General features: G+C 38.9%; 1 protein-coding gene and 1 pseudogene across 1 annotated transcript; one reads left to right on the top strand and one right to left on the bottom strand.

Moving 5' to 3' along the window:
* Positions 1 to 210: 210 nt before the first annotated feature.
* On the bottom strand, positions 211 to 1,234 carry LOC133720124 (protein HEAT INTOLERANT 4-like; annotated as a pseudogene).
* Positions 1,235 to 8,525: 7,291 nt separating this feature from the next.
* Positions 8,526 to 13,043, top strand: LOC133722282 (uncharacterized). The gene is made up of 8 exons (XM_062149136.1): positions 8,526 to 8,941; positions 10,018 to 10,165; positions 10,710 to 10,860; positions 10,950 to 11,075; positions 11,170 to 11,250; positions 11,402 to 11,594; positions 11,679 to 11,949; positions 12,507 to 13,043. Exons 1-8 carry the CDS (start codon positions 8,744 to 8,746, stop codon positions 12,755 to 12,757), a joined length of 1,419 nt encoding a protein of 472 aa, XP_062005120.1. The 5' UTR covers positions 8,526 to 8,743; the 3' UTR covers positions 12,758 to 13,043.
* Positions 13,044 to 13,509: the final 466 nt, after the last annotated feature.

Here is a 13,509-nt window from a genome sequence, read left to right as displayed (position 1 = left end):
AGTGTAAGATTCTATTAAATGAAATGAAAAACCGGCTAATTTTTACATGGGTAACTAGTAAATCCCAAGTAAACAATTGATGCAAACAGTATGTATATGTAATTGTCTAATTTAAACAAGCAGCAATATTTACTAACCAATTGTGAAATTCTAAATATATAATGAGTTTATTAATTACTTGATATAATGACACTTGTTCTGTACGTAGTTGAGCTGAGCTCAAATAATCTCATCGGCAGTACGTTCCGTAGTAGAAGTTGATGCGACGAGCCTTCTTCTCTATCAAAGGAGTGTTTGGTGTTTGTACTGGGTAGATCTTATAAAGCCTTATATTCTCATAATAGGTTTTAGCTTCCTGATACTTTGGGTCCTCCATTCTCTTCTTCCTCGCTTCCCTCTTCTTCTTCTTAGCGTTCTTTACTTCCTCCTTCAAAAACTCCATGAATGCCTCCTTCTTATCCACGCTCAACTCCTCAGCGTCTATAAGTTCATCAGTGAAGTCCTCAACTTCATCCATGTCCCAATCGAATTGTACAAACAGTGGTGCTTGCGGCTCCTGTGGGAAGAGGATATCCACCACACTACACCGCTCTTTCTCCTCTTCGTTCTTCGGATTACACAAATACGGCGCGCAGTACTGGAACTTCATCCAACGGTCCTCCTTCATCTGCTTCAAGCTCGCCTTCCTCTGAGTACATCCCAGCACGAAAATCTGAGGCAAGTTCGAACCAGACTTGGCCGCTCTTTCGGAGTTCCAGCCTTCTCTGAGCTCCATAGGAATGTAGGGGATCGGGGATCCAGTCCATCTTCATATGCTTCATTGGAACTATCTCCTCTCCTCTCTGCACCGACCTTATCCCAATCTCCATTGACGGTGGCCTAGGCGCCACGACAGCCGCCAGCGACGGCGACGACGAAGTCTCCGTAGCGGCGAGGATGTAGACTTTGTTGGCTGTCCCAATTCCGTACAACTTTCCCCCTTCTTCAAATTCCTTCTCGAGATTCGAGAAATCCCAGTTGTATTTGTAGACCGAGTCCAACTGATCCCACTCGGTCCCGACCGGGAATGCTGCCTTCCAAAGGTCTTGAAGGTTGCGCTTCTCCTCCAAGTACTGAGGCTCCGCCTCCGGATGCTGCTGAGAGGCTTTGACGCGCTTGGTGCATGTGGCGGCGGCTTTGGCCTCCTCCGTCGCCGCCGGCCGAGCCTTTCTCTTGGCTCCTTTGCTCATTGTTGGGTTTGAGAGAGTGAGAACGACTATGGAGAATCTGGGGTTTAGTGGCTGTTATTTGGTTTTAGCAATAACCCTAGAAATTTAAACGCCGACTCTTTTTGGCGCGCGTGAAAACGAAGCTAGAAAATTCTCACTTGCCAAACAAAAAAAAAAATTAATAATAATAATTGCCAAAGACAATTATAATTTTAGTTTTAGAAAAAGAAGAAAATCCGGAGATTCCTTTCCGGTTTCGCACCTAAAAATGTTGAATTTTGGAGTTTTGCACTTTTGCAAGGACCCAATGAGGCAGTTACTTGGAGTCTACCAATGTTTTCTGATTAGTCACAAATCTAAAACTGAAACGTATATAAATTCAGAAGCCTGTGGCGACGTATTTATAGACTACAACTCCTAATTAGACTCAATAAAGTTTATCCTAATAGAACTATAAAAAGTTACTTAGTTTACAATGGAAGATTACAATAGATTATAAAGGGTTACCTAGTTTATAATGGAAAACTCGTAAGTTTAACAATCCTGATCAAAGTGGATTAAACTTGATCACCACCAGCAATTGATGATTCAATATTGAACTACGTAAGACATCTCTTTACTAAGGAGTTTAGTGTAATACCCCGAAAAATCCAAACTAAATTCCGTGGATTTTTAGAAATGATTTCACGATAATAGGAGCGAGTACGAAGCTTGGAAAAGTTGTGGAATTAGTTCGAACGATTTTATTTCGAAAACGAACGTTATTTAGGGGCTCGCGAAAGTTGTCTTTTTATACGTTCAAAATTTGGGAAAACTTCCTTCATGGAAGTTGTAGAGCTTGTCGATACGATCTTGTGCATATGTGGAACGCAATATTCGGAGTTCGTATGAATAAGTTATGAATATTTGAAAATTGGGAATTTTCTATAAATATCAAAAAAAATGTTGACTTTTTCATTAAGGACGAAAACATGTTGAATTTGCGGAACAGTCCCCGCGTTTTCTCTCTGTCTCTCTTCAGAACCCTCGGGTCCCGACCGACCCGACCCGGCCAAACGACGGCCCTCCGACTTCCTCCGGCCTCGGACCCGGAGCTTTTCGAGGTCGCCGCCGCACGCTGAGCAGCTCCCCAGCCTCGCCTTGCTCCGCCGCTGCTCCAAAAGATGGATCGAAGCCACCCAGACGCATGATTCTGACCCGGCCGGAAAACCACTTTTCCGGCGTTGCATGGGCCGATCGTCCCCAGTTTCGTGATCTCCTCCTCCCCCTGATCATCCCTATGTAAGTCTTTCATCACGATTTTGAGTGTAGACCGCTAGATCAAGGTTTGACTTTTTGGACGCCTCTGATTCAATCTAGGATCTGATCGTGCGACCGAGATTAATCCAACTTCAACGCTTGATCTAGGACGATCTAGACCTTGTCTCAGAAAAAGTCAGGTATTAAAGTGGTTCAATTCTGTATTTTGAAGAAGTTTGTAGTTGACAACTTTAGCATCTGAAGTGGTTAGCCGGCGTTGACCGCCGCGTTGACCGCCGTCTGTCCTCCGCATGTGGCGGTGCGTCGGACCATATTTTGAGTTTATATTATCTGGGCGATGATCTATGCATCCATACGAGCGTTTTGATATATTACAAGGTTATGTTAGAAAAAGTTGGTAAATAGTGGATTTACGTTTTTACGTTACTATTTACGGTTTTTACGTTTTATCTTCGGTTTACGATCTACGAAGATCAGACCATCGGTTTACGTTTTATCTTCGGTTTATGTTGATCGTATGACTGTCCCGGTGACTTTGTGAGGTCACGGGCGAAGATCCGACCGTTGGATCTTCGTATATTTGAGAAATAGTGATTCGGAAGGCGATTCGTGAGAATCCGACCGTCGGATTTTCATATAATTTTGTGGAGATGTTAGTAAGGGCGATTCAGGAAGATCTGACCGTTGGATCTTCGTGATAATTTTGGAGGATGATCCTAAGGGCGATCCGTGAGGATCCGACCGTTGGATCATCATATAAATTTGATCTGACCGTTGGATCATCATTAAATTAGAATCCGACCGTTGGATTTCTGTATATGTGTGGTCTATGAATGATTTCTAAGTTAAGATCGTGTTTGACTAGGTGGTTGATGGATTGATTGGTGAACGATTTCGGATCGTTGTTTTTGAGCTGTTAAGAAGACGCAGCGGGAATTTAGAGGTGAGTAAACCTCACGTGGTTCATATTACGAACCGAATAAATTTAATTACCTTATTTTGTCGTAATTGCGTGAAAATATTTATGGAATAAATATTTGTTTTAAAATCATATGGACTTGATCAACTACGGTCCATGGGTAAGTAAAATGATTTTTACTATACAAATGAATTTCTCGGTTTTATTGCATGTGAACTATAGTTGGTATTAGTGATTATCCCTGAGCGGATAATTACGTATATATATACTTACGTGATTATATGTAAATGGTGTGACATTGAAGAGTGTGGAATTGGGATGATTAAATTATTATGAATTGACATGTGACTTACCATAATTATATGTGATGAACATGATTGATGAGTTCTTGTTAATATTCATGATTTACATTGGAGGATGTATAGAGTTAGAGAATGTAGGGTTCTGAGGATGAGGTGTCTGAAGTTCGACGGTTAAGGATAACCGGAGTGTTTGTGTGCTGAGGACGGGGATGTCCAAGGTGCGACGGTTTATTATTAACCGAAGTTGTGTGCTGAGGACGGGGATGTCCAAAGCGCGACGGTTTATTATTAACCGAAGTATATGGTGCTGAGGACGGGGATGTCCAAAGCGCGACGGTTTATTATTAACCGAAGTATGTCGCATTACTTGCACCTAGGCCAAGGTGACTGGTAGCGATGTGGTTAGAGCTCTAACGTGCTGTTGGGATGAACCAAAGTGGTGTTATGTGGGTTGGGTTTTTGCAGGACCAGTGTGGTGTATTGTGATTTGAGGATTGTGAAAATGTATTCCTTGTGGTTTTACATGAGTGGTTTGATGTCTCTTTGCAGACGTAATACTGTTGAATTTTACTTGAACTGAAATTTAATAAATCAACAGTTCTTTCTTTTTACTCATACGGGCTGTCAAAAGCTTACCGGGTTTTGTGTTGTTGCAATCCCGGTACACTATTCAAACGGTGTAGCGGATAACCCTGCAGGTCAGGAGAACCAGGACGGTGATCGGGCAGCTTAGAGTAGTGTTATGTGAATTACAGCATTATATTGTGAGGTTTGTTATGCTCATTTAGAGCTTTACAATTTTACTTTGTAAGAGTGAATTGTAATAATTAACTCGAGGTTTTCGAGTTTTGTGTTGAGTGGCGAGTGGTGTGTTTGTTTCTGAGAAAAAAATTCAGAACGTTATTTGTATTAATTGTTTATTCATGTTTCGGATTTGAATTGGTTATTCAAAATTCGGGGCGTGACATTTAGAATAAGAGTTCTTAGACTTTTAAACCAATTAGCTGACTTTAACACAATTAATTGTTAATTTAAAAGTTTATATTTTAAAATCCTCATTAAATAAGACATTTTTAGCTATTAAGGTAATCTTCAAGTAGTTCACGCTTCGATAGAGTGTCATTTTCATTATGGTGTCTACTGCATGCAAAGAACAAAGTATGTTGTCAAGCAGAATTAGGGGCGGATCCAAATATAGAAGTGGCCCAGTAGGTGGGCTCATGACCAACCCAAAATTTTGGAAAATAAAAATACATATGTATAAGAATTTTTTTTTTTTTTTTTTTTTATAAACATAGGTTGTTATTTGACTCAAGCCCATCCAAGTTTCTTATGGGTTTGAAGATTCAAAATTGCAAAAAGGGTCTATTTGCCAAGAACAGATCTGAACCCCTTCAACATCACCAAGTTCGATATGCAACTCTAATCAAACACTCTCCCTTTCTCCTTACCGACTACCAACCCTTTGAAAATAGTGGAGATTGAAACTCAAAAACGGTTGTCTTAAGCCACGCCTTTTGCGCCTCGTCGCCTTGGCAGCAAAACACACTCATTTTAATGGACGCCTCACGCCCTTTAAGCTTCAGGCTTGTCTCCTTTTAAAACATTGGTTTATTTGTGAATGATTTAGTGATGGAAATATATTGGATAGAAAAAGCCTGATCCCGTGTAACTTGGTAATAAACCAAGGTAATGATATTGTTGATTGATAGATGTTATCCCCTCTATTCATCAATGAAAATATACATTCACAATGACAAAAACTTTTTTGAGAGGAAATCCCCAGCAGGAAATTTTGGTTATATCAAAAGAAACAAATCAGAGAATTTCACCCTGCAAATAACATTAACTATCCCACGTAGTACAAAACACATACAAACCGCAGATTAATTACACACCACTTTTTTTCCTCAAAAGAAAATATCCAGAGCTAGGACCACAGTCGAGCATCACTTTAAAGAGTTGAGCGGGCACTATCGCATCAAGTCGATCTTGGCCGTAGTTACAACTGAAATTACAAAACTTGAGCTTAATTAGCACGCCCTAAATCTTGGTTACAACAGCCCTCGTAAAACAAATCATCACAAACCTTACAAACTACGTCACAGCCCCTGCTAACAGTAGCGTTCTTGGGGACTTGAGCCTTGTACAGGCATTCAAATGAAGTGTGTTCATCTAAGGAACAAATCAAACATCTACCTTTAGGAGGGCGGATTGAGCGTGGCCTCTGAACAAGGGTCTATTGCGAGTCCCCTTTGGTCCAGGAGAACCGCGAGTGTTTGCCATACAAAGGCGGAGTGACACACGATCTAAAGTACTACCAGGTTCACATGGCTTGAGGTTAGGCACAAAGGGTAGGCTTACAACCTTGCTACCATCGGGGTTGAAGGCGTCTTCCACCGACAATCGGAAAGACATGCCTGAATTTGAAATTGGGGATGTAGATTTTCGTTTGAATTTTGTTTCGTTTAACAGTAACAAAACGTTACCTATGTCCCACATAATGTTCCAAAGAGTATAAATACATTATTTTGGCCTAGTTTTTGGGTGTGTTATCATAAAACATAGGATAACAGTTTCACGGAAGCTTCTCTATAATAAATCCAACAATGTCTAATGTTGCCAACTTGAAATCGAACATATGATCTACATCTACTTCAATTATAAATCCATTTCAACCCGGCCACTCTCACCAAAGGAAGAGCAGCTCGGTGAGGGAGGCAAGTTCATTTAGGGGAGGGGTATGCATTATGACATGTGGTGATTTTGGCAGGTTCATTGGTATGGGACTTTGAGAGAAGTTGCCAGCATGGGCACTATCTCCAGACTCCAAGAGCCGGCATTATTGTTGTGGGATTCACATAAACTTTCTGGTTGTGATTAATGGTGCACTTTGCTTCGGCGTGGATTAAAGATGTGAATGAAGGTGGAGAACTGGAGATCGACACTGAGGAAAATTGAGAGGGTGACATGAATTTGAGTGAGAAATGAGACTTCCGCGCGGCGCGCCATATGATCTGCTGCTGATCTAGAAAATGCTTGCATGTATTGTCTGAACTCTGAACTCAAAACTTATTAATTATTTGATGTTGTGCCGAGCTGCTACCTGATGTTAAAAGCTGTATAGTTAAGTGGTGGTAGAACCATTCCATGCATGCACGTATTACAAATTGTAATTTGACCTGTGCAAAATCTTAGAGAAAACGTAAGGGATAGATCAGATCAGTTGCTGGAAAAATGCATTTACCATGCTTAATTCCTCAATCACGTCAATTAACTGGGCTCTTGTTAGAGAGAATAGTTTGCTCATGTGAAATTAGCAACCAAACATGCATGAAGCTCTAATATAAAACACAGGCTGGTTCTCAGCTGGCTTTCATCTTGATCGTTTCATTTCAAAGTTCTTACTTGCTCCTTAAGTTCCATTTTGATCGATATCCTCCATGGTACGGTGTACCTTTGTGTGTTCGAGAGAGATAAAAAGAAAGATTTGTCATATGGCTACGGGTGGATTAAGCTCACTCATTGTACTTGGGGCTTCATTGTTTGGGATGGGAGGAGTTGGAATTTCAAGTTTAGAGCAGAGAAGTAAAGGATCAGGCTTGCTTCTTAAGGTCTTCAATCTCCATGTTGTGTACCTTTCTCTGTCTGATTAATGTAAAACCAGAAGGGAACGGCCCATATTGCTGATATCATTACCGAAGGAGTTGAAATTCTAAGATTAGAGCTGAGGATGAAACTTTGATGTTTTTATGGGCTATGATCGATTAATGGTGGGAAGAACCGGTGCCATAGTAAAGCCCCAAGTCGTCATGTGTGATGAGTCAATTTTTTTAGGATGAGAGCAAACTAAGTGTTAGTTGCTAACTTTATCGTGATTCGTGAGTCATGTAAATAACTCATAAAAAAATTACGAAAATCTGCAAGATATCGAAATGGTGCATGTATGGAGTAAGAAGTCAATATCATTGATAAGCAACCACGATAATTTTCAAATAATCTAAATTAGATTCTATGCTGCTAGGTTTAAAGATCAACATATTTAATCGTCAACGATTTATAAAATTTTTAAAACTAAAAGGAGTTGTATCTAGGATGAGTGAGTAACATAAAAATATCAGGCATAAATAACTTGGTAAAAAATGAGTAAGGGAATGATGATCCGAGTTGAAAGATAATGTCATTCTGATCGTCATCAAAGACATTATTAGACCGACACACTGTCACACCGATAATTACAAACATCACATGTGTGATCTCACATAGTCTTTTGTGCGCCTATATGACGTGAATGTCACTAATAAATGATCATGATCCGAAAAAACAACTATACGTATTAACTTAGTATAATTTCTTGTAAGTTACCATACCAACACAATATAACCGTTTCACAAAAACTTTTCCATCACAAATCGAACTCTTTCTAATATTGTTAACATGCATGATACTTGAACTTGGTGTCTGCTTTACCAAAAACCCTCATCGATCTGAACTTCAAATCTCCCACACTTTACTCTTTCAATTTTTATTTATTTATTTTTTGGGTGAACACTCTTTCAATTCTTGTGGTCAAAGCACTTCCCTATTTCTTATTGTTCAAAATGATAAAAGTAAGTACCAACGGAAATATGAGTGGACATTTTGAGTTGGCCGTGGCGGATTGGCGGGCCATGTTCAAAAAATTTCATGAAATTACAAACAGAAATTTATTTATTACATATATCTGCAATCTGAACCTGATAGTGATCAGTGAGAGAGTGACAGAGACAGAATTGATAAAATACCATAGGTAGCTTTCCACCGTTCTTTATATATTTTCATCATCATTATCATTTTCTATTCCTAATAAGTAATTTATAATTTATATACCCAGCTCTCTCTCCTTTGCTGGCTCCCAAGCAACACTATATCTCCTCTTCTCCTACCATTTCAGTCCCAAAATCAGAGTTGGATCATCTCACAATCTGGGTTTTGGGGGCTTTGTTCTGATCTGAAAAGGCTTTGCTTTTTTTTTTTTTTTTTTTTTCATTTGTATGAAATCTTGAGAGTTGAGAATGGAAGTGGGGAGGAGGATATCGGCGAGTCCTCGGCCGTGCTCCGGCCGGCGAGTGGTGGCGAGGAAGAAGAGGGCCGCCGGAGATGGGTTCGTCAACAGCGTCAAGAAGCTTCAGAGGCGTGAGATTTGTTCAAAGCGTGATCGAGCCTTTGGGATGAGCAATGCCCAAGAGAGATTCCGCAACATGCACTTAATGGTTTGTTTGTTTTTTGTTCATCTCAATTTCACTTTTTTACTTGTACCCAATTGATAAATGCGGTTCAATTTCGATTCTTTACATTCAATTGGCTCTAGGGTTTCTCAGCATGTGGTTCTCATTGTCATGATTATGCTTAAATTGATTTTATTGGAGTGCCCTGATTGGTTCTGTGTTTTAGTTTTATCTAAATTTCAAAACTTAGGCACTGAATCCTTGTAAGAAAAAGCAGACGCTTGGAAATTTGAATTCGGCTTTAGGGACAATGTTTGCTTTGGCTGAATGCCCTGCAGCTTGGAAGCTGTTTTTAATTGAGAGATGTTTTGGTTTGCTGTTTCCGACACGGCTCTTGTTGTGATCACCCAAATATTTATATACTGTTTAATGTCCTAGGGTTTGTGTTCTTTAGGGTTCTGCTGAAGCTGGACTTGATGAAGACCCTGTGATTATATTAACTAGTTAACAACCGACTAAAGTTGCTCTTTCCTATGGGAAAAACATTTTATTAAATGTCTATTCCAGTATTCCGTTTATCACGGAACATTAGAAGCTCTCAAATTATGACCCTGCCCTTTTCAGTTTTTCTATAATGATCAAACAGTAAATTTGATATTCATGAAAATCCTTAGCTTTTCCTGTCAAATATAAGATTTTATCTTGGAAGATAAATTTTTACTTTCGCATGACCTGTATCTTGAAAGTTTCTTTAATAGAGAGATGTTTTGATTTTCTGTTTCCGACCCAGCAGTTATGGTTATCACCCTGATTTATATACTGTTACGTTACCTGGGGGCTCTTTTAGATTATGCTTAAGTTGGCACTGAAGAAGATCTTGTGATTATACATCCTACTAAAGCTTTTTTTTACTATGGGAAAATATTTCATTCATTGTTCCGTGTTTTATGGAGCATTAAAAGATCAAATCATGACACGACATTTTTCTATTTGCGGTCAAAACAGTAAAGTTGGTATTCGTGATAGTCTTTAGCTTGCTTTTTCAAATGTAATCAATGGGATGCTATCAATGTCATGCTGATTTCTTTTTTCTAATATCTATTAATTTTATTCTGCTTCAGGAGGAATATGATACTCATGATCCCAAGGGTCATTTGTCTTCCAAATTGCCTTTTCTGATGAAGAGGACAAAGGTAATTGAGATAGTTGCGGCACGTGACATAGTCTTCGCTCTTGCACACTCTGGTGTATGTGCAGCTTTTAGTAGAGGTAATATGCCTAACTATCCTGTGATAAATGTTATAACAAATTCCACTGTACTATATGTGTATATGATGAAGAGATACACGATCCAGGGCCATATTTGAATAGGCCGGTAGACAACAGGTTTAGTTGCCTGGCATGTGCCCTTTTTAATCAGAGTTACACTGCACCGAGAATATCTGTATACCTGTATGTGTGTGCGCGCACACGCATCTTCTGAAGTAAACATTATTACAGTGAGATCGGTCAATCTTTTTGCAGTCATTCATTGAATGATTAATCACTACATTTGGAGGACGAGATACATAACTTAAGTGGCATAAGATCGAATATTATCTAAATTGACTAGAAAAGTAGAGACAGGATCAGAGGCAAATTGATATCAATGAAACAATCTTTTTAGGGAGAACTAACTGCAATTGCCAGTCGTGGTACGAAAGTGGAATTGTAAACATACATTAGTTAATGAAAGAATAGAATAAATTTTATCAGGCCTGCATTATGTGTCATTACTTATTAGATATTCTTTTGTTGGCTATACTTACTGCAGAGACAAATGAGAGGATCTGTTTCTTGAATGTTAGTCCTGATGAAGTCATCCGAAGCTTGTTCTATAACAAGAACAATGATTCACTCATCACAGTTTCTGTCTATGCTTCGGACAACTTCAGCTCTTTGAAATGCAGATCTACAAGGATTGAGTGGGTAGTCTTATCTAATATATCTGCTTGTTTTTTCAATTCCTTCCCATTTTATCTATTTTTTATTTGGGTATTGTCTAATATTATAGGTATATAAGGAGGAGCAAGCCAGATGCTGGTTTTGCTCTTTTTGAGTCTGAGTCCTTGAAGTGGCCTGGGTTTGTAGAGTTTGATGATGTTAATGGCAAGGTCTTAACATACTCTGCACAAGATAGGTATATTTTCATTCTGTCATGTTCTAATAAACGATCTTCAACTCCATTTGGACACTAACATATTTTGCTTTTGGTTTTTGGGGTCTTGGGCCAGTATATATAAGGTGTTCGACCTTAAAAACTATACCATGCTTTACTCTATATCAGACAAAAATGTACAAGAAATCAAGATCAGGTATCTCTCCCCCCTCCAAATGTCTTTCTGAATTACTTATTCTTTGCTTCCTTAGTTAGCTTCTAATGGTTGCATACAAATGTGTGTTGCCTATGTTCTTATGAAACTCTTCTGTATTCACTTTAACCATAATATATATTGTTTGTAACAGTCCAGGTATCATGCTGCTGATTTTTAATAGAGCTAGTAGCCATGTTCCGCTGAAGATTCTGTCAATAGAAGATGGCACAGTTCTCAAAGCGTTTAATCATCTGCTTCATCGAAATAAGAAGGTGGATTTCATAGAACAATTCAACGAAAAGCTTCTCGTTAAGCAAGAAAATGAGAATCTTCAGATTCTTGATGTAAGTGAACCATAGCAATTAATGGAAGTTCTATTGCAACCTGATCATTCATGCATGTGAAAATAACCTATAATTATTGAGTAGGTTCGAAATGCGGAGCTGATGGAAGTTAACAGAGCTGAGTTCATGACTCCATCAGCATTTATCTTTCTGTATGAGAACCAGCTATTCCTGACATTCAGAAATAGGACTGTGGCCGTCTGGAACTTTCGTGGAGAACTTGTAACTTCATTTGAGGATCACTTGTTGTGGCATCCTGACTGCAATACCAATAACATTTATATAACAAGTGATCAGGATTTGATCATATCCTACTGCAAAGCTGATTCTGATGATCATTGGATGGAACCAAATGGTAATACTTTTCACTTCCTTTTAGATTTACACACTTTTTAGTGGTTGCATAGTTTATTGCTGGACTCAGAACAAGTGCCTTGCCACAGTCAGTTATCATCTTAGTTTCTGTAGTTCTGGCAAGTATAATGGAAATAAAGATGTGAACTTTAACATCCTTTCACATCAAATTTGTTGAGGTTAGGACGTAGTGTTAGTTTTGTTCTCTTTGGTCTCATTCTTGCTTTGACATATACACATTATTAGGTGAAACCTGAAAACTGAAAGCACATTTAGTGTATTCTCAAATGGGCATGTAAGTGCCATGTGTCATTGTTAAAAGTGCCTCTTTACCCTACACTTGCTGCTGGAGTGCATCTTTTGGTACACACACACACACACACTAATAAATCACAAGATGATCATGGCCATTCTCGGACATCACAAGTACTAGAGGGTATTTATCTTTGCATGTTCCAACCTCTTCTAAAAGGCAAGACATTTATAGTTATTCTATTGGCTTGTGATGAATAAGCTTGATGTTATAAGAACGTATCTAACATATGGTCTTTGATGCAGCTGGTTCTATTCATGTCAGCAATATCTTAACTGGGAAATGCCTGGCCAAAATAAATGCTAGCAATGCCGGTCCCAAGGTTGATGAGTGTAGCAGCAGTTCTAGCACCTCAAGGAAGCGGATCAACTCATCTCTTTTGAGAAGCACTGTTGCTGAGGCCTTGGAAGACATCACTGCCCTTTTTTATGATGAAGAACGCAATGAGATATATACTGGAAATAGGCATGGTCTTGTTCATGTGTGGTCAAACTGAAGGTCAGATCATTACTTGGCCTTTTGGGGGAATGAAGCTGCTGTTTAGGGAAATAGTTTATTATAGAAGTCTAGTTCCTGCATGTGGGAAATCTTCTAGCTCCCTGTATCATTAGATGACTCAGAAGTCCCCTTGCCTTGTAAACATTATATGATTCTGAATTGTTAATCTAGGGTTCTGGTCTTGTGGATGTGTGCCTCTCTTTTGTAAATTGTAATGCAGGCTGCTTGGTCGAGATGCCTCGATCAGGTATTTTTATTGCGAGTATCCAAGTATCTTGCAATAACTCGTGGTCATTATTCTCGTGATATTTAGCTAGACAAGAAGTGAAAAAAGGATTTATTTGGACAAGCAGGGGCAGATTGATTGAATTTTTAGTAAATCATGAAAACAATCTTCGTCTTTTGTGTTTTGTAATGTAACCAGGCTAAGTAATTAAAAAATGAGTTTGCTTCAAACAAGCGGCATTCGTCAAATGTTTTAAACAAGAAAAATGTTTTTTACTAATAAACATTTTGTGGGTAAAGCTGTAAAGGTCATCATGTCCCCGGTGTATTTCTACAATAGGATTCGGGACAGTGGAGGGTGTTAAAGCATTATGATACGAAAAGAGTAGACCTGAGATTATACCATAGAAGTGGCAAAAATCTTGTAAGTGCATTGGAGGATGCATCAAAGAACGTTAGTTTGTGGTGAATGGAAGCATGGCACATTTTTCGAACGTTTTGGAGCTCAAATGTTCCACAAATCAT

Source organism: Rosa rugosa, chromosome 7 (assembly GCF_958449725.1).
Source record: "Rosa rugosa chromosome 7, drRosRugo1.1, whole genome shotgun sequence".
Classification (NCBI taxonomy): domain Eukaryota; kingdom Viridiplantae; phylum Streptophyta; class Magnoliopsida; order Rosales; family Rosaceae; genus Rosa; species Rosa rugosa.
This window is presented reverse-complemented; position numbering and strand designations above follow the sequence as displayed.